Raw genomic sequence first — 20,611 nt, 5'->3', positions numbered from 1 at the left:
TCGACTAACTAACTAACTAACTAACTAAATAAATGTTGAATAAAATAAATAAATGCAAGGCAAATAAATAAACCCAAAGCAAAATAAAATCACAATGGCCATTCGTTTTTAGTTCATTTTAAGATCGTTCGCCGTCCAGAGTCACTTGCCGAGATGGGCAGCTGGACAAGTCGAATAAATAAACACAACACAATATTTATTTATTAAATTTATATGCCGCCCATCTCCCCCAGAGGGAGACTCTGGGCGGCTCACGATTAAAATAAAACCTCAAAAGCAGTTAAAAATACAAATAACACTCTGCTTTGGTTAAAAAGTCGAACTCTATAAAACAATACAAGTCAAATCCAAGAAATGCAAGGCACGGTAGCGTAAAACCAGAATACCATACAAGACCCCACCCAACCGTACGAATGAAGAGTGCCCAGCCCAGCCCCGCTTCCTATTGAATCGCACGCGAGGAGAACTACAAAGCCATAAAAAGCTTTGCAGAGCGAAGCAGCAGCAGCAGCAATCGGAGCCCTCCAGCCGCCCCGCCGGGCTTGGAACGCCGCGCCGCGCGAGAGGATGCTGCGTCTCCATGGCAACGCGTGCCGGGGACCAGCCGGCAGGCGGGATGCAGGAGCCGGAGAGCATCCCTGGCCGGCCCGGCGCCGGCGCCGGCTTCGGCTGACCCGGCAGTGGAAGCGCCGGCGAAGGCGGCGTCGGAGGCCACCTCCTCTTCCTTCTCCTCCTCCCGAGCCCGCCCGGCTGGGACTGCGCCTCGGCTCCGCCCCGCCGGCGTGCCTCGAGCGAGCGAGCCAGGCGGGCGGGCGGCGATGCCTCTGGCGGCTGGGGGGGCTCCGAATCCCGCGGGGAGCCGCCCCCCTCGCTTGCCGCCCCTTGCACGCTGGAGGGGGGTGAGCGAGCAAGCCTTTGCACCTTCCCCGCGCCTGGCTGGCTTTCCCACCGGGCGCTGTCCCCGCGGGGGTGGTGGGGTGAACCCCTAAGGGGAGGGGGGGCTATTCTTGCAGTTATATTTTTCTCTGGTGGTTGCTCAGGGTTGATCTCTGGCTTCTGAATGCTTTTTTTTTTTTTAAGGATTATTTATTAGGACTTTTCAGTGCATAAAATTAAAAGAAGATGAAGGGAAAAAAGTAAGGAAAAAAGAAAGAAAGCCTAGAATTAGGACTTCCACCCTTCTTGCTATCGAGTAATTGCCATCTTATTCTTCCCCCTTCCTTTTTAAATCCGCATCTGGTCCCTGAATTCTAATGGAAGGGAACTGGCTGTGGATTGGGGCAGAAAGCGCTCTCTCTGGGTCATTTTATTTATTTATTTATTTAATTAATTGATTATTTAATTAATTTATTTATTTGCATTTATTTATTTATTTATTTTTCAAATTTATATATGCTGCCCATCTTGCTATACGAGTGACTCTAGCCGGCATAGCACATTTTATTTAGCTGGACCAACTCACAAGCCATAAATTTTGTAGGGCTTTCGGGTTCTTGCAGTTTGATCTCTGGCCATCAAATCTCCGATGCTGGAAGGTTTACGCTGGGGAAGGTGGGAGTATTGATCAGAGGGTGTTGTTTTGCTTTATTGCCATTTTTACCAAAATAATTCCTAACAAGGAACTAACATTTCTTTTCAGCCCCCTTCCTGGATAGACCGAAGAATTCTACGTAGACCTTATTTTGGTGGGTAAAAATCCTAGAAGAACTCTTGCCGTGGCTAGATTTGAAATGGTAGCCTGGGCAATTCCTGATTTATTAATAGCAAAGCAGAGTCTTTATCACATGTGTTATGTTGTATTTTTGTGTGAACTGGATCTGTGACCCATAAGGCTGATTCCAGTGTGAAAATGGCCCCAACATGGGTGGTTTGTTCAACACCTGGGTTAAAGTGTGGTTAGCTAGCCTGTGACTTAGTGAGTTTGTGGGAATGCAGATACGCTCCTGTGAATGCTTGCTAGCTTAACCCTAACATAAAGCAAAAGTAACAGCTCAGGATTGTTGGGAGTTGGGCAACATACAAGTTTATTATTGTTGGTTGCACAGTCAGCCAGATGTTTAGACTTAATATGGCATTTTTATCCACCTATCGAGTCCTCAAAAACCTGGGATAGGCAGATGTTGTTTGATGGTGTTCAAGGTATTGTCGCAGGATGGAAGCTGTTCCAAGTAAAGCTGCCTTTTGCAATGAACTGATGGTGATTTTGTCAATGCTGATGGTCTTCAAGTGGTACTCCAGATGTTTTGGGATTGCAGATACACTCATGTGAATGCTTAGCTTAACCCTAACATAAAGCAGAAATAGTTGCCCAGAGCCATTGAGAGTTGGGCAGCATACAAGTTCAATTTATCATTATCTTTATCATCATTATCATTATTATTATTTAGAAGCTTACTTCCCACTTTCCCTCCCTCCTTCTCTTTTATATTTGCAATGTATTGATTGATTCTGTTCGTACACCTTCAAACCCAAATGGCCTACTGCAGTTTATGGCAACTCAGTAAGACATATACCCAGTGAAGACGTCCACAGTTAGCATCTTTAAAATCAAAATGTTAAACAAGACAGAAGAACAAGAATAAAGGGGGAAAAGATTTTGACACCGCCAAAATGCAAGACTGAATTGAAATGAAAAAAGGGTGACCGTGGTTAATGGTTAATTAATTATCAAATGTTGGTGTTTATGTGGGCAAAATGTAAAGCCCCATTCGGTTCTGAGATGGGCAAGGAAGGCTGTTATTTATATGAGATACCGAAGTACAAGTTAGTGAATTGTACATTTAGCCTCGTGATTTGTGGTTGTCCAAGTTGTGGGTGGTTGTGTGGGGTGAGCCAAGAAGATTGGATTAGTTCAGTAAACCAGGGGTAACCATGTCATGTGAACATAGGCCAGTGGTTCTCAAACATTTGGGCCTCAGGACCCCTGTACATTCTTAAAAATGATTGAAGACCCCAAAGAACTTCGGTTGATCTGGGTCATATCTATCCATCTGTACTGTGTTCGAAATTAAAACTAAGAAATCTTCAATGTTTATTTGACTTTGCAGACCCCCTGAAAGGATCTTGGGAACCCCCAGGGGTCCCCAGACCACACTTTGAGAACTGCTGACATTAGCAAACGATTACAGCATAGATGTTTTGTAAAGTGTTTATACCTAATAAACATTTGCACACTAAATCTGGTAAATGGTACTGGAAGAGAGTTTTCAAAATGGGTACTATTAGGCACTGGGCGGGCAGATGTCCTGGGCAAAGAGAGAAGAGAAACTGAATTTTTCAGCACCCCCCCACATACCAAAGTATTCAATAATACTTTGCTTTTTGCTTTCTCTTGCTTAGGCTGAAACATTTTCTTCCAGTCTGAAGGCTTCATTCACCATCAGCTAAAGATGAAGATAGTCCTCATGGTAGCCGAGAAGCCCTCTCTTGCTCAATCCATCGCCAAAATTCTTTCGAGAGGTTTGGAGGAATTTCCATTTTCTTTCTCTGCCCTTTGTGGCTAAATCATTTGGGCTGTATTTCTGATTGGGCAGGTTTAAATCCATTTTGGCTATTTTTTTTCTTTTTCGGGGGGTAACTTTAATGCTTTAAATTAAGGATGGCTAGATTTTACTAGCTATTCCAAAAGTTTTTTAAAAGCTTTTTTGAGTTTTAAAGAGGTTGAAGTTCTAGAGATTGGTACTGAATTTTTTTTTAAAGTTGTAACTTTTTTTTAGCTTATTGCAGGTTGTTTTCTTTAACAAATGGTATTCCTTTGAGATTGTTTTAGACCATCATAGACAGGGTGATGATTTATCTGCACAGCCACTGTTATTACTTGATGATTTGGTATTATTTATCTCAGGGGTGGGGGCTACCACATTGAAAGGGTTTCTAGACTGCAACTTGGTATTGATAATTTGAGGTGCTGTATGGTACAAACAATATATAAATATTTAGAAGGAAATCAGTAAAGACTGTCATAGATTGCTGGTTTCATCAAAAGCAACTCACCTCCAATTTGAAAATAATTTAAGTAATCCCATAAGCAATTCTCAATTCTTTATTTCTTTATTTCTTTTCTTTTTATATATATTTATTGGCAAATATAACAATCAGAAGTTATGATAAAGTACAACCAAAAATACTACCAGTGCTAGTAAAATCAGAAAAAATATATAGGATAATGAATAAGTGAGTAACATTTGTAGAAACTAAAAGTATATCCATAAACTGTTAATATAAAACTCGCTCAATCCTTTAACATATTATTAAATCTAGCCATATTGCTCCATCTTCTCAGTTTTAGTACAATATGTTATTTCGATAGAATGATATTGAATAAACTTCTTAATATTCTATTAGGTTAGAATATTAAGAATTTAAGTTCTTAATATTCTAACAGTATGTTAGAATATTAAATGCAAATAAGTGAAAAAAATGGATATTAATTACAGTTTTGAATGTTCATGTTCCAAGCATTATAATTATTGGCCTTTTCTTCAAAATTAAATATAATGAATATATAATAAAATGAAAATTAATAAAATGTTAATAACAAGTAATTTACCTTAAGATCGAAACCGTTATTGTGCAACTAATACCTTGATGTGTGCTGCTGTCTCATTTTTCCATTTTATTTGTTTTCTTAAAAGGTCTCTTTGACATTGTAACTTGAGAGAATGTTTGTAATATCTGCCCTTCCTTTATGGTATTGTTCCTTTTTCTATTGTGTAGGGAACATGTCCTCCCGCAAAGGGTTAAATGGGGCATGCTCTGTGCATGAATTCACTGGTCCTTTCATTGGACAAAATGTCCACTTCAAGATGACGTCAGTGTGTGGTCATGTGATGACACTGGATTTTATAGGTATGGATCCCACCTGGCCCACTATATTCTTCTACTCTACTGTTAGTTGGAAGCAAGAGGGATGAGATGCAGAGCCAGCTGAAGGGAATCTCAACCAGGGACCTTCCCAACATCTCAAAAAACTTCAGGCTATGGAGTTCAGTTTATCACAAGCCTCCCATGACCTCACAATAAATTAGCATAAATAAAATTCTCCTTCTTCACAAGACATAGAAGAAATGAGACTGCAAGTCACAGTTTGCCTTGAAACCAGAAGTCTAAAACAAAGTGGCCATTTTCACACACTGCTTCGCCAGGTCTGAGGATGATCCCATAGAGGCTTTCACAGCCTATGTAAACTTGGTTAAGGATAACTTTAGTTGTTTTTTTTTGCTGTGCTAGGTTAAACCAGCCCCGTTTGATTAGTTTAGGGATCAGTGGATTGTGTGAATCCAGAAAGTTGGGTTAACAAAATAAGTAAGTTAAGCAGGTGGGAATGCAGCCCCTGTAAGCTGGGTTTCTGAGTCTGATTTGGAGGGAAACTGGCTGAGGGTAACCCTGATTGGCCCCTTTTAGGTGATATAGAATTATATCAACCTCCAGGTTGGAAAAAGGAGAGTTGAAGAGGTTCACAAGCTGTGCAAACTATACTGTATTTTTTTTAATTTTGGATTTACTGGAGCTTCATTAAGATTGGTAAATTGTGCTTTATGGCTTCATGTCAGAGGTGAGCCAGGCCATTATGGCTTGCTGTTTTTAAAATAGAAGGCTCTGATTTGAATTAACAAACCCCAGGCTTGCCTTGATGACTTGAGGTGCATCATCCTTTTAAAGCATCTCCGAATCTCTTCTCTCCAAAATCCGTTTGCTGCCTTTGTCCAAATGTTTGGTTTAAGTTCATGAGTTCGGCATTTAATTCTGTCACCCTTTTTAGGAAAATACAACAATTGGGATAAAGTTGACCCGGCAGAACTTTTTAGTAAAGCTCCAACTGAAAAGAAAGAAGCAAATCCGAAACTAAACATGGTGAAATTCTTACAGGTACTTAGCTCTTTGGAGTTTGCTTATAAATGTATTTATTGATATGATTGCAAGAGCCAGGATGATCTTTTTAGAAGAGCTTTGGGTAGCTAGATTTAAAAGCTGTACACTAAGCCATAATGTGATCAGCTTGGTTTAGTGCAGTGTTTCTCAACCTTGGCAACTTTCAGATGTGTGGACTTCAACTCCCAGAATTCCCCAGCCAGCAAGCTGGCTGAGGAATTCTGGGAGTTGAAGTCCACACATCTGAAAGTTGCTAAGGTTGAGAAACAGTGGTTTAATGTGTTGTGTGAACCCAACCAATGTGGCTTTGCAAGACATAGTTTATGGCTTAGGATGGTGAGATAGACGTTTCTTCTTCTTGAAACTCTGGTAAACATTTGCCACTTATGGCACATCTCTTGCAGCTAACCAAACTGGTAGAAATTCTAGAAAATGGAATCTTAACCATCTGGCAGGTACCAAACTGGATAGGCCATTTAACAGTCTATGAAATGTATATTTCCTTTCATTTCAGGTGGAAGGGAGAGGTTGTGATTACATTGTTCTGTGGCTGGATTGCGACAAGGAAGGTGAAAACATCTGCTTTGAGGTATGAATCATGATTGAACTGTAACCTTCTCCTTGGTTTCTGTGAATGTAACCAGGCTGGACATCCAGGTTGGGCTTCCAAAAAACATAATCAATTGGACAAAGATTCAACAAGGGATTCGGCAAAAGCATGCATCCATGGAGGTATTGCCTATTCACTAATCAGCTGGAGCTGAAAATTTGTTGAAAAAGGAAGGTTTTCATAATTTTTCTGATGGATTAGAACAGTGTTGTCCAAACTTGGCCACTTTAAGATGAGTGGACTTCAACTCCCAGAATTCCCCAGCCAGCCATGAAGTCCACTCATCTTAAAGTGGCCAAGTTTGGACAACACTGGTTTAGCTCATCATGATTAAACAAGAGGAATAGTTTTCCATCTCTAAAATGTCAGCATAGCAGATCATCCAGTATATTCTGAAAATGAGTCCACCTTAGAACAAATGGTGGCATACAAATTTAATAAATAAATCAAGGGATCATAGTTGTGTTAAGAATTTGCTCTGGTCATTCCTCCAGAACTGACAGTTTGATGGAGAAATGGCAATAAGAGAGACCTACATTTCTCGCTTGTTTTTTTTTCTTTACATGTTCCCAAGAACTCTTCCTTTAAATCTATATTTTCCTAGAAACTTTCCCCATTCTTTGGAAGAAGAGAATCGTAATTCCCTTGTTTGTTTTTCAAATCACTGAAAAGCAAAGATCTACATGTATGGAGGTCGGCCTCTGAGAAACATCTCTTGTGCAATGAGAGATGTCTTTTGAAAGAAATGAGAGGTGCAACGGCGTGACCTTGAGCAGGTTCTCCTAATTTCTATGGTGTTTGTGAAAGAGATCTTCCTAATGTGTGGTGATCTTGGTCTTTAAAGAATTAGATTTTTTTTTTCTTTAGGACTGAGGGCTTTGCTGGTAATGATGTACCTACACATTTTGGTTCCTGGCTTCTAGGTATTAGATGCAACCTTCCCTGTGATGAATAAACCTCGTGGTAGCGAAAAGATGGTCTACAGAGCCAAGTTCAGTTCCATCACGGACACAGATATTTGCAATGCCATGAACCAGTTGGGTGAACCCAACCATAATGAAGCTCTATCAGTCGATGCACGTCAAGAGCTGGATTTGAGAATTGGCTGTGCATTTACAAGGTTTTTGTCCAGATTTCCTGTCCTGACGTATTTTTTCTTGGCATTGGTGGGGAACTGGTCTGAACATTCATGCACCGTTTTAATTGCATCGTGTTATCTATTTATTCATACAGATTTCAGACAAAATACTTCCAGGGGAAGTACGGCAACTTAGACAGCTCGCTGATCTCCTTTGGGCCTTGTCAAACTCCCACACTGGGATTTTGTGTGGAGCGCCATGATAAAATCCAGTCGTTTAAACCCGAAACATACTGGGTGTTGCAAGTCAAGGTGACCTGCTCCTGATTCTTTCAGCATCTAATTGTTTGGGAATATTACTGGGTAACCTCCCCACCCCAAAATCACATTTAGCTCAACTTTCAAAACTCAGTCTGAAAACCCCATCACATTTCCTTAAGAAAGATTTAAATTAGCAATAAGGTGAACGCTTAAAAGAAGTTGGTCTGTGCAGCTACTTTTCCCAACTCCATAATTTTATGATTCTATAAAAAGTGATCCTTTAGAAATCACTGCTCTGTTCAGGCAGTTTCCATTGTGCATTAAATAAAGTTAACCAGTGTCTGCATAAAAGGTAACGTTATAGTAAAATTACCAAACTCTTTAGTTGGCACAAGGGTTTACTTTACTTTACTTTACTTTACTTTACTTTACTTTACTTTACTTTACTTTACTTTACTTTACTTTACTTTACTTTACTTTACTTTACTTTACTTTACTTTACTTTACTTTACTTTATTATTTTAATTTATTTTTTTATTTTATTATTTACTTTACTTTACTTTACTTTTTCTTTGCAATAGATTGACCTTGTTACCTCTCTGGAAAGATGTATAGATAACCTTTGTTCTTTTGTAGAGACATGAAAGCTTGCTAAGCAAATTGCTTTGTCCTTGAGATAACTGCAAATGACTTTTTCTCTGTTATTTTTGCAAGAGCCGCAAGATGAGAAGAAGGATAATGTTGGGGGAAATAGCAACAACAATGATAGAAAAGAGACATACAATACATTTGTGTAACTTTAGGAGCCCATTTGGTGTTGTGGTTAAGGCCCTGGGCTAGAAACTGGGAGAATTGTGTGGGTTCCCATTTAGACCATTCCCCCAGTAGGGACCATACAGCATTCCTTTCAATATTCTTCCTTTTTGGAATTCTGCAGTACAAACGTGACGATTGAAGGGAAGGGCAAAAGTGAAGTTTATGAAGTATAAGAGAGCTAGTTTAGTGTAAGGGTTAAGGCACCAGGCTAGAAACTGGGAGACTCTGAGTTCTAGTTCTGCCTTAGAACGAAGCCAGCTGGGTGATCTTGGGCCAGTCTCTCTCTCTCAGCCCTAGGAAGAAGATGACCAGGGCAAACCACTTCTGAAAAACCTTGCCAAGAAAACCGCAGGGACTTGTCCAGGCAGTTGCCAGGCATCAAGACTGACTTGAAGGCATCAAAAAAAGGATCCAGATTGGTGTAGTGGTTAAGGCACTAGGCTAGAAACTGGGAGACTCTGAGTTCTAGTCCCACCTTAGGCACAAAGCCCACTGGGTGACCTTGGGCCAGTCCCTCTCTCTCCGCCCTAGGAAGAAGAGGTCAAGGGCAAACCACTTCCGAAAATCTTGCCAAGAAAACTACAGGGACTAGGCTGGGCAATCACCGAGAATCAACAATGACTTTCCTTTGTTGTATTTCTTTCACTTTTTTTCCTTAGAGCACTTTTTATGTGTTTTTTTCTTTTTTCCTCTCCTTGACAATGCACGTATCTCCATCCTTATTATCTTGGTAGTTTGTTCTTTTTCTTTCCTTTTTGTGATTAATGAAAAAGCAATGAAAAATGAATTAAAAATAACAATGACTCGAAGACATACACACACACACACGCACGTACAACCTTAAGGGAGGGAGGGAATGAATCCACTGGTCTTAAGTCACCATGAAGCAGAAATATCCTTTCTGTGTTTATCTTTCGAACGACGATATAGCTTACTAGTAAATAAAATACATATTTGGAAACTGGTCTTTTCCCCTGCTTTGCCTTTTCATGCCATCTGATTGTGTTAGAATTTCCAGAGTTATAATTCTGGAGTTAGCTTGGTCTTTCCTAGCCAACCCAGTTACGGAAGGCTATATCAGAAGAACTTGAGAGACGGTATTTTGTTTCTCTAAATGTTTTCATCTCGCCAGGTTGTCCCCGAAAAAGACAGTTGTTTGACGCTGGAGTGGGACAGAGTGAGGATCTTTGACCGAGAAATTGCTCAGATGTTTCTGAATATAACAAAAATGGCAAAAGAAGCAAAGGTAAGACTATGTGAGTGTTGTCTGTAAAAGAACGTGTGTTCCTTTCACAGCTCATTTAATTTAATCGACTTGGTGTCATAGTTAACTTTCATTTTATCGTTTACATTGGGTGCGTTGAATACATACAGTGGTTTGCTACCTTCCTGCTTCCTCTTCTCAATTAGAGAGAATGAAATTTAAATAACTTTTCCTTATCCTCATTCTTATTAAGGGACATCCTTTTCTTGCAGGTGGAATCTGTGAGTAAAAAGGAGAAAGTTAAACAACGGCCTCTTGCTCTTAATACCGTGGAAATGTTGCGGGTCGCTAGTGCTGCTTTGGGTAAGTAGGGGAACCTGTGCCAGAATCCCATCCTCACTTATACTTCATGAAAAGCTAACATCTATGGTCAAGTCGAATAAGTAATAATCCTTTAAATGGGGGGAACAGAGGGATGGATAGACCTAATTCACAGAATAGGAATGTCTTTCCCTTCGTAACTCTTTGGCTAGATTTCTGTCTGCATCCTCAAGAGTCTTAGGGAGAATGCAAGAATGCCTTATGGCAATATTTCTCAACCTTGGCAACTTGAAGATGGTGGACTTCAACTCCCAGAATTCCCCAGCCAGCATGCTGGCTGGGGAATTCTGGGAGTTGAAGTCCACAAATGTTGGCTAGGGGATTCTGGGAGTGGAAGTCCACAAAAGTTGGCTAGGGAATTCTGGGAGTTGAAGTCCAGAAATGTTGGCTAGGGAATTCTGGGAGTGGAAGTCCACAGATGTTGGCTAGGGAATTCTGGAAGTGGAAGTCCACACATCTTCATGTTGCTAAGGCTGAGAAACATTGCCTTATGGAATGGAATGGAATGGAATGGAATGGAATGGAATTCTGCAAATTATTTATTTATTCAGTCAATTTCTGTAGCCCCCCCCCCCAATCTCAGCAAATGATTCTGGGCGGCGACCAAAGTTTAAAATAAAAGTTAAAACAATTGCAATCATGACTCCCAAAATTAAACTACAGAGCAATCGAGGAAAATACAGCAGTCCCTAACACTAGCAGGAGATGGGTCCTTCAAGCGCTGGGCAGAAAGCTTTAGGATCTTACAAAAGTCCAGGAGGGTCAGGGCCAACCTGATTGTTCAAACATGCTTTATTTTTAGGAATGGGACCTCAGCATGCCATGCAGATAGCTGAACGGCTTTATACCCAGGGTTATATTAGCTACCCTCGAACAGAAACGACCCATTATCCTGAAAACTTTGATTTGAAAGGCTCTTTGCGTCAACAAGCTAATAATCCGTATTGGGCTGAAACAGTAAGTATTTGAAATTCATCTCATCACTAGCAGACGCTTAAGAATCGATCCAGACCTAAACCCACCCAAACAGAGAATGGACCTGCGTGATACAGAAAGAGCCCTGGAATTAAGAACCGGGCTGATTTTGCGCATTCTTGTGTGCTAATAGAGCGAAACGCTTGGGATAAAATATAGCTAACTTTACTTTGCTCCAGTCCCCTTGCAATTTGGCCAGACGGGAGCTGGATGTGTGGCTTTTGGTTCATGCATGCTGTCTCTGGTTTTCTCCCAAGGTCAAAACTTTATTATTGGAAGGTATTAACAGACCAAGGAAAGGCCACGATGCTGGAGATCATCCCCCGATCACGCCAATGAGAGCTGCCTCCGAAGCAGAACTAGGTGATTGGTTGTTCATTTTTGCAAAACGCTCTAGAAACATTATGGGCATTTCAGCCTTCTACAGCTTGATCCAGGGTTTCTCAATCTCAGCAACTTTAAGATGTGTGGACTTCAACTCCCAGAATTCCAGGAGCTGAAGTCCGTGCATCTTAAAGTTGATAAGGTTGAGAAACCCTGGCTTGGTCACTCTAGGTGAACAGGGATTCTGTGCAGGCGAGTGAACAGACTGGCAAAGGAGAGATAGATGGGTCTAAGGTTCTTTCACCAGTTTGCTGGGTTTCACCTTAATGGGAAGTCTGCAACCGACTGCCAGATGTGGGGGGGAGATTAAGCTGTCCTTTCCTCTGACAGTACACTTTGGCAGGACATCTGGAGGGCATCAGGTTGGAGAAAGCGGCTACCTGTGCAATACAAACCAAGAGGGACACATAGGTTGGTTTTAACTGTGTTTTTTGAATAATTCTTTTAACCATGGGGTGTTGAATAACCAGATCTGGAAGAAAAGGATTATGGAAGTAAAAAATATTTTTAAGAATGAGGGGATGTTGTCTTTGTTTAGATGGCTCTTGGTAAAAACATGGAAGTTCTTTGCCTTTTTTTTTTCCAGTAACATTTTGCTAAATGAACATTTTTATTCCATCTACCTGAAGAGCATTGTAAAGGAACGTAGAGATGACCTTCATGGGACTTTCTCTCCATTAAGGGGAGAAGGAAAGAGGAAGCTGTTAAGGGGAAAACTTGGGGGGAAAAAATAATACAATCCTGAGAAAGAAGAAAGTGTGAGAAAGAAGCTCAAGAGAATCCCACCTTGATTTTGTCTAGTATAAGATGGATCGGAGAGGAACCTGGACAGCAGATTTTGTTATTCTACCTTGTTACAGTAAAGAGTGTTCCTGGAATCCCTGTTGTGCCTGTTTCTTGAACTGACCTACCTCAAAGGCTGACCCACATCTGTGTATTTCCAGGGGGTGACGGATGGAGGCTATATGAATACATTACAAGGCATTTCATCGCCACTATCAGTGCGGACTGCAGATACCTCCAAACTACCATCGCGTGCAGCGTCGCGTCGGAACGTTTCACCTGCATAGGAAAGACTGTTCTTTCTCCAGGTAAGAAAGAAGGAAGACATGGCGGGCCACCTTCTTCCTCACATTTCAGCTGGGAGAATTCATCTATCTGTTAATGTATGGGGGATGATGGCTAACCCTAAAGGGGTTCAGAAAATGCAGATTGCATTTCATTCTCCTAAGTCCTGGAGTTTTTGCAGAAGGAACTTTCAGAGGGGTGTTATGTCCTGTTGTGACATGTTCTACACTGAGGCTGTATTAAAGAGGCACATTTTATGGCACTCTGAAAACTCAACAGGAAGGAAGCAGACCAGTAACTGCAGTTTCTCAGAGGGAGGGCCACCACTGAGAAGACCTGATTATGGGTCCTGCAGATGAACCTCAACATGAATGAATCCCCAACAGGCTTTTAACGCTACCTTCTTCTCTTCTCTTTACCTGTCTCTTGTAAATGACCATTTCATTCTTGGCACAGATTTCATTTCCTTTGTTATTGTTCCATAAAGTTTGGGGTAAAGCTTGGTAAGATGGGGTCACTTGAAGTTTTGTATGTTTCAGTTTTCACAGTCAGCTTATCCTTGGGCAATCCACAGATTATCCATTTTTCATGGTATTTTGGTTAAAAATGTGAAGGTCAGCTTATCTGCAGTTGGGCTTATTATCCGCGAATATGCTATATACTTTATATTTAAAATATATAGTATACTTTAAAAAGTATTTTAAAAAAGAATTACCATATATACTCACGGAGAAGCCTAGCTGCGGATAAGCCGAACCTGATTTTGGGGGTGCGTTTTGGCCCCTAAGTGCTCGGCTTATTCCCAAGTATATACTGTATGTTAAAAGGGATTTGCCCCTCTCTTTTTCTCAGGTTAGCCCCTATCGAAATCCTAGCCACAACCCACCTTACTTACTCTTTTTAAAGGTTAGCTAAGATTAGTTCTGTCTTACCCTTTGCTTTTTTTTTTTAATTCACTGCAGGGTTTACCGAGATTATGCCTTGGCAAAATATTCCGGCAGAAGAGAGCCTCCCCAGTTGTGACAGCGGGGACCTCTTCCCTGTGAGTGAAGTGAAGCTCTTGGAGAAGCAAACCAGCCCCCCCGATTACTTGACAGAAGCTGAGCTTATCACTCTGATGGAGAAACATGGGATAGGTAGGGAATTCACTTTCTGGTGGCATGTTTAGCACCAGGGGGTGGAAAGGGAATCTTCATCTTTCTTTGGAGAATGGTTATCTCGTGTTTCTTCTAAGGTTTACATGGTATCGGGGGCTGATGATAGAAAGGGTGGCTTGGAAGGAGCCTGTATGGATGTGAATGAGTGTGAGAGAAACACCATTGTTTTCCCATTAATTCATTAGTCACAGTCATGGATTCATGGTACGGCCATGTTCTGGCTTCCAGAATCTCTTAAAAGCACCATCGGAAGTTTTGAAGGGCAAATAAAAACCCAGAGAATGAAGGAATGAGGTCCTCAACTCAAGAATTTGCTTTCAAGATCATATCTGAATTTCTACTTTTTATAGACAAATATCCTTTCACATGGTCTCTAAGAGAGTAGGCACCTGGTAGCCCTCCAGATGCTGCTGAACACATGTTCCATCCTTCATAGCTGGCCATGTGGATGAAGGTGTCTGGAAGATGTAGTTTGGCCACATCCTGAGAGCCCCTCAACTGCTTTCTTCTTTACCAACCTCATTTAGAAAGCAAGGGGAGTTTTCAGATCATAGGTGAAGCCCTGGGAAGACTGGGGAGGACTGGATCAAAGAATTAATACTGTATTATGATTAGGAACGGACGCCAGCATTCCTGTCCACATCAACAACATTTGCCAACGCAACTATGTCACTGTGGAAGGGGGCCGCAGATTGAAACCTACCAACCTGGGCATTGTTTTGGTGCATGGCTACTACAAAATAGGTAACGTGGCATTTTGTGGTGGGGGAAGGACAGCGCTAGGGAAATTGAAGGAGAAGTGTGGCCGAGGCCCAATTATTTGAGGGCTCCTCTATTTTCCATAGGTCTGCCCATCCTGTAAGTTCGGGTAGAGTGGGTGCCCTTTGGGTCTCCTTAATTAAGCAGTGCCATCTATCAGGACCCAGGAAGCGTGTCTTCTCTGTCCTGGCATCTGCCCTCTGGAATGAAATACCTCGCATTGGACACAGTGAAACCAACAAGTGTAATCTAGGACAGCGTTTCTCATACTTGGCCACTTTAAGATGTGTGGCCTTCAACTCCCAGAATTCCCCAGCCAGCATGCTGGCTGGGGAATTCTGGGAGTTGAAGTCCACACATCTTAAAGTGGCCAAGGTTGAGGAACGCTGATCTAGGAGGACCCTATGCTTTTGCGCAAATCTTGGATGTTCCTCCCAGATTGAGCTCCTTGAACTTCTCCAATCTATCTTGGCTTGGCTTTTCCCACCTTTTTAGATGCTGAGCTTGTGCTCCCCACGATCCGCAGCGCAGTGGAGAAGCAACTGAACCTCATTGCTCAAGGGAAAGCAAATTATCATCAGGTGCTGGAGCACACCTTAGATATCTTTAAAAGGAAGTTCCACTACTTTGTGGATTCAATCGCTGGTAAGGCCCAACTCCTCCCCGGACTTTAACTTGCTTGCATTTTAGAATTCATAGTCATTAAAAGAAAAAGGGTCAGTAACATTGATGAGTCCGGGATTATACTGCTGTGTATGTAATTATGCATATGTAATTCTATTCTTTCCCCCTTTTTTTCTTGGTTTGATTTGCCTTTCCTGTTGCTTTTTACTTAATAAAAATAGAAATTTTTATTTGTCCCCATGGTAGATGCGGGACAAATATTCATCCCCTGAATTGTAACCTTGCCCCTTAGGAATTATCCACCGGCTCAGTAGCTTGTTATCTCTGGTTGTGAGTAAGAAAGGGTTATGTAGGGGTATACAGGTGTCTTTAGAAAGAGAGGATAAAATATAAATGCATAAATATAAAAGATTGGAAGCTGCTTCTTTATATCCTTCCTTCCTTTTTCTCTTTTCTTTCTCTTTCTTTTTCTCTTTCTTTCCTTTTTTCTTTCTTTTACCTTCTCTTTCGTTTTTTCTTTCTTTCTTTCTTTCTTTCTTTCTTTCTTTCTTTCTTTCTTTCTTTCTTTCTCTTTCTCTTTCTTTTTCTTTCTTTCTCTTTCTTTTTTCTTTCTCTTTTTGTCTTTTTTCTTTCATTTCATTTCTACTTATCGCTTTTCTCTTACTTTTTTTTCTTTAAATTTGTATTGTTTTTACTTTGCAAAAAAGTTTCTTTAATAAAAATTAGTTTTTTTAAAAAAGAAGAGGTTACACAGGTGTGCACTTTCAAAGTTGTCTGACTTTTTTTGTCCACCCCGCCCCCAGGTATGGATGAATTAATGGAAGTGTCTTTTTCACCGCTGGCTGCCACAGGAAAGCCTCTCTCCCGATGTGGCAAATGCCATCGTTTTATGAAATATATCCAGGTAAAGAAAATCTGGAGTTTAAGCCAATGTAAGGGAAGGGATCAGAGATGTCATAATTTTTTTTTGCAATGATTGCATGTATTTGTTTCTGTATTTATAGGCAGCTTCCGTTTACTTTTTTAAATGTATTAGTATTATTATTAATTAGATTTATTATAGCCGCCCCACTCTAAGTCTGTTAACACTTGAAGTGGCCTTGAGCATGGATGAAATAATAATGGATGAGTGGTTTTATATATGGTAACTCCAGCGAGACTTATATGCTGGAAGAAGACGGAAGAATTTGGAAATACTGATAATGGAGGAATACGTTCTGAAGATAGAGTTTGCAGAGGTGGCTAAATTGACTTGTTTGATTAAGGAGGGAACTACAGTTACTTTTAGAAAAGACTGGAAACCCTTTATGGACTTTTTGCTGAAAACAGATAACCCTGAACTGGTAATTTTGGGATCTATTGATTAAAAAGGTTTGTTTATGGGAAGAAGGGAACCACGATAATGGAATTTGGGATGGAGGAGATGTAATTACTGTTTTACTCTTTTATATTTTCTTATCCTATTTTTTCTTTTTATGTTTCTGTAGTTTTTTAAATCTATGTAAAATCTTACGATAAAAATTACTTTTATAAAGAAAGAGAGCACGGACAAAATAATTGATGCTAAATAATAATATAAATAGTATTAATGTACTATTAAATGTTATAATTACAATATTATGAAATATGAATAATATAATAATAATAGTGTGAAACGATAAGACCACAGCATTACCAATGGTAATTTGGAAAGATAAGAACAGTCACTTCTCCTGCTGCAGATCAAACAATGCTTGATTTAATTTTCCAAAATGCAGATTTTTGAGTGAGTTGGGGAGAAGCCAAAAAGCATGACCGATTTGTGGCATTGCTACCTCAGCTTCCGTAATAATACTCCTTCTATCTGGCACACCCCGGAAGGAGAAAGAAACATTAAAGACACAGATCTTTCCTGTTGCATTTTTCCTCTTGGGGTGGGAATTGGCTTCTCCGGAGGCCGCACGAGGACCGACTTTCTGAAAGGTTTTGTGATTTGTTCTTTGCTTGTTATGTTTTAGGCCAAACCGAGTCGTCTTCACTGCTCGCACTGTGACGAGACCTACAGCCTTCCCCAGAACGGGACGATCAAACTCTACAAAGAGTTGCGATGCCCCCTGGACGATTTTGAATTGGTGCTGTGGTCTTCGGGGTCGAGGGGGAAGAGTTACCCCCTGTGCCCTTATTGTTACAATAATCCCCCTTTTAGGGACATGAAGAAAGGTGAGGCTTGGCATAGGGGATACGAACTCTATAGTGTTGTGTTTCTCAACCTTGGCAACTTGAAGATGGGTAGACTCCAACTCCCAGAATTCTCAGCATGGGTGGACTCCAACTCTCAGAACTCTCCATCCAGCATGGGTAGACTCCCAGAATTCCCAGCATGGGTGGACTCCAGCTCCCAGAACTCTCCCATTGGAAGGGGAAGACTCCAACTCCCAGAATTCCCAGCATGGGTGGACTCCAGCTCCCAGAACTCTCCCACTAGCATGGGTTGACTCCAACTCCCAGAATTCCCAGCATGGGTTGACTCCAACTACCAGAACTCTCCCGCTAGCATGGGTAGACTCCAACTCCCAGAATTCCCCAGCCAGCATGGCTGGCTGGGGAATTCTGGGAGTTGAAGTCCACCCGTCTTCAAGTTGCCAAGGTTGAGAAACACTAATATAATGGTTGGCACCTTCTAGAACTGATTTTTCTCTGCTTTATTATAAGCATGCAGTGGCGCCAGGCGATTCTTTCAGCTCCAGGGGGCATCCTTGAAACATTTTTGAGACTCTTACGATTGCTGGTGATCAGAGGTTGACTTTGAATCGGATTCGCCCTTGTTCAAGGCCTAAACTAAATGAACCATCTTAGGGCTAAACTTAGATGGATGAACCCAGTTTGAAACTAGGCCTCTTAGAAGTGTTCAGATTTGCACATAGAAATCTGTGCTGCAAAAGGAAAACGCCTGGGGATCCCGCGGTGGTGTAGAGCCTGCAAAATTGTGATATTGTTAGTAAGAGGGATTGCACCGTCCTGCAGATTATTTTTTTTACGGTTTTTAATGGCTTTTCATTGTTGTAATGGGTTTTATGTTTTTTGTGGTGGTGGTTTTGGTTATTTTTTGTGTTTTGTGTGTGTGTGTGCATGTATGTTTTTAACTCAGTGTCATGTATGTGTCCAGAGTCACGTATGTGTACGGTGGCCATATTTTCTTGGAAAACAATGAAGGACAAACCTGAAAAAGGGGGAAATCTGAAAGAGCTTCATAAGGATAAAACCATTTAATTCTTTCTGTTTATCACTTTGCTTTACAAAGGACAATTCAAGAGCAAAACCAAGAAAAACTTTAGAAAGATGCATACGCCACTCAAAATATCTAAAATCAAATGGTATATGTAAATTTATTTTAAAAAGACCATTCTGTTTCCACATTTTTCACATGAACTGAAAGACTGGGGGTTAAGCGGTACCCTTGGTACGGTAAAAGTTAAATGACCAAAATAAAGGACAAAAGTGAGTTTCTGAAAAATAAATAAGTCTAAAGGACAGCGTTCAGAAACAAAGGATTGTCCTTTATAATAAAGGGCCTATGGTCATTGTATACCTGTGAGATGGGCAGTTTGAATGAATGAATGAATGAATGAATGAATGAATGAATGAATGAATGAATGAATGAATGACAGACAGACAGACAGACAGACAGACCGACCGACCCAGAGTCAAGTATGCAGAGCGGATAGGTTGCATAATTTTTGTAGATACAAAATCAGGAAGCATCAATTATTATTTATTTGATTGGACTTCATCCCATCTTTCCAGCACTGATGAAACGCACTGATGTTTTCTTCTGGGTGCGTTTGCAGAACGGTCCTTTTTACTCTGGTACTGAAGCGACCGAAATAGGAAGGGTTATGTTTTTTGCAAAAGGACGAACGCTGTTGCTTTTCTCTCCGTCATCAGGAATGGGTTGCAACGAATGTACCCACCCCACGTGCCAACATTCGCTGAACCTGCTCGGAATTGGCCAGTGCGTGGAATGCGAAAGCGGCGTGCTGGTGCTCGACCCCACCTCCGGGCCCAAGTGGAAGATGGCATGCAACAAATGCAACGTGGTCGTGCATTTCTTCGAAAACGCCCACAAGGTGCGCGTGTCGGCCGAGACCTGCGAATCCTGCGACGCCGCGCTGGTGGACGTGGATTTTAATAAAGCGAAGTCGCCTCTCCCCGGCGGCGAGACCCAGCACTCGGGCTGCGTGTTCTGCGACCCCGTCTTCCAGGACCTGGTTGAATTGAAGCACGCGGCCATGAAACACCCCATGCACCGCGGCGGACAGGGGAAAAGGCAGGGCCGAGGAAGAGGCAAGGGACGACGGCTGGGGGGGAGGCAGCCCCCTAAGAAGCCGAAAGACAAGATGGCGGCCCTAGCGGCTTACTTTGTATGATCGCCTTTGTGCAGAAAGTGTTTCATAATAAAATCCCAGAGGAAGCCTCTTTCGGTTAGCGTCCTTCGCCTTATTGAATCCTAAATGCCAACGCTCCCTTGGGCTGATGAGGTTACGTAGTTGGGTTATGAAACGTCTGCAAGCCAACAGACAAGCTCAGAGCACACCAAGGATGCCACTGTCCTATATGCTTTTATGGGTAATCCTCATTGAGCGACTGCCTCGTTTAGCAACCGTTTGCAGTTACGGCGGTGAAGAAGAAGTAACTGCGCGTTGACAACCTTCACGGGTCTGTAAAGCAAAGCAAAGGAAAGGTGAAGAAAGATTGTAAGCACAGTTGCGGTTCCACTTAGTGACCGCTTTGCTTAACAATTGAGTTGCCAGTCCCAATCGTGGTCACAAAATGAGGATTACTTGTAACATCAGATCAATTAAAGCAATGTCTCTCAAACTTGGCACCTTTAAGATGTGTGGACTTCAACTTCCAGAATTCTGGAAGCATGCTGGCTGGGGAATTCTGGGAGTTGAAGTCCACACGTCTTGAAGTTGTAAGTGAACACAAACGTTTACACAACACCCTGAATAAACCCCATTTTGTGGGACGGCTCCACAGAAGTGCAAAGTAACTAATCTTATTTTAGCCTGGAGTGTTGGCAAACATGGCCGATGCTTCAGGTCTCCCTGGTGCTAAGGGGATGGGAGCTGTCGTCCGAAACATCTGGAGTGTACAGATCGGGGCATGCCATTTAAAATACGCCACGGGATGGCATGGGTTTGGGTATCACCCAAGGGCTGTCTTCATCTGACGCGGGACAACATGGTGCAAACACCCTGGCTGGAAGGAGCTTCAAAAAGGATTCACCCGTTGGGGAAGTCACCTGTTGGGGGAGATGGGCGCCATACAAGTTAGTTTAATTAATTAATTAATTAATTGGAAGAGAGGATTCCAAACTCTTTGAAAGTAGCCTGGTTTGCCCGACCTTTTAGTTTTTTAACAAAGGACCCCGCTTGGAAAGA

The 20,611-nt window shown here is 41.6% G+C and overlaps 1 protein-coding gene across 1 annotated transcript; it reads left to right on the top strand.

The window, feature by feature from the left end:
- Positions 1 to 728: 728 nt before the first annotated feature.
- TOP3B (DNA topoisomerase III beta) lies at positions 729 to 19,643 on the top strand. The gene is made up of 19 exons (XM_007422440.4): positions 729 to 899; positions 1,640 to 1,685; positions 3,340 to 3,459; positions 4,717 to 4,848; positions 5,762 to 5,868; positions 6,386 to 6,460; positions 7,405 to 7,601; positions 7,715 to 7,871; positions 9,769 to 9,882; positions 10,113 to 10,203; positions 11,024 to 11,178; positions 11,454 to 11,559; positions 12,525 to 12,671; positions 13,611 to 13,784; positions 14,421 to 14,549; positions 15,060 to 15,209; positions 15,992 to 16,092; positions 17,186 to 17,387; positions 19,113 to 19,643. The coding sequence occupies exons 3-19, from the start codon at positions 3,390 to 3,392 to the stop codon at positions 19,592 to 19,594; spliced, it is 2,589 nt and encodes an 862-aa protein (XP_007422502.1). The 5' UTR covers positions 729 to 899; positions 1,640 to 1,685; positions 3,340 to 3,389; the 3' UTR covers positions 19,595 to 19,643.
- The last annotated feature ends 968 nt before the right edge of the window (positions 19,644 to 20,611 follow it).

Source organism: Python bivittatus, unplaced genomic scaffold, assembly GCF_059951505.1.
Source record: "Python bivittatus isolate LINGU-HERP-01145 unplaced genomic scaffold, Pbiv_v1 ctg000100_np1212, whole genome shotgun sequence".
NCBI classification, from domain to species: Eukaryota; Metazoa; Chordata; class Lepidosauria; order Squamata; family Pythonidae; genus Python; species Python bivittatus.
The sequence above is the reverse complement of the archived record's forward strand: the minus strand, read 5'-3'. Positions and strand labels throughout refer to the sequence as shown.

Bases quoted from the DNA above. Each gene is read 5' to 3' on its own strand.
- TOP3B (XM_007422440.4), top strand. From the start codon at position 3,390: ATGAAGATAGTCCTCATGGTAGCCGAGAAGCCCTCTCTTGCTCAATCC. The intron at 11,179-11,453 runs GTAAGTATTTGA...TTTTCTCCCAAG, and splicing joins ATCCGTATTGGGCTGAAACA to GTCAAAACTTTATTATTGGA. The intron at 15,210-15,991 runs GTAAGGCCCAAC...CCCCGCCCCCAG, and splicing joins CTTTGTGGATTCAATCGCTG to GTATGGATGAATTAATGGAA.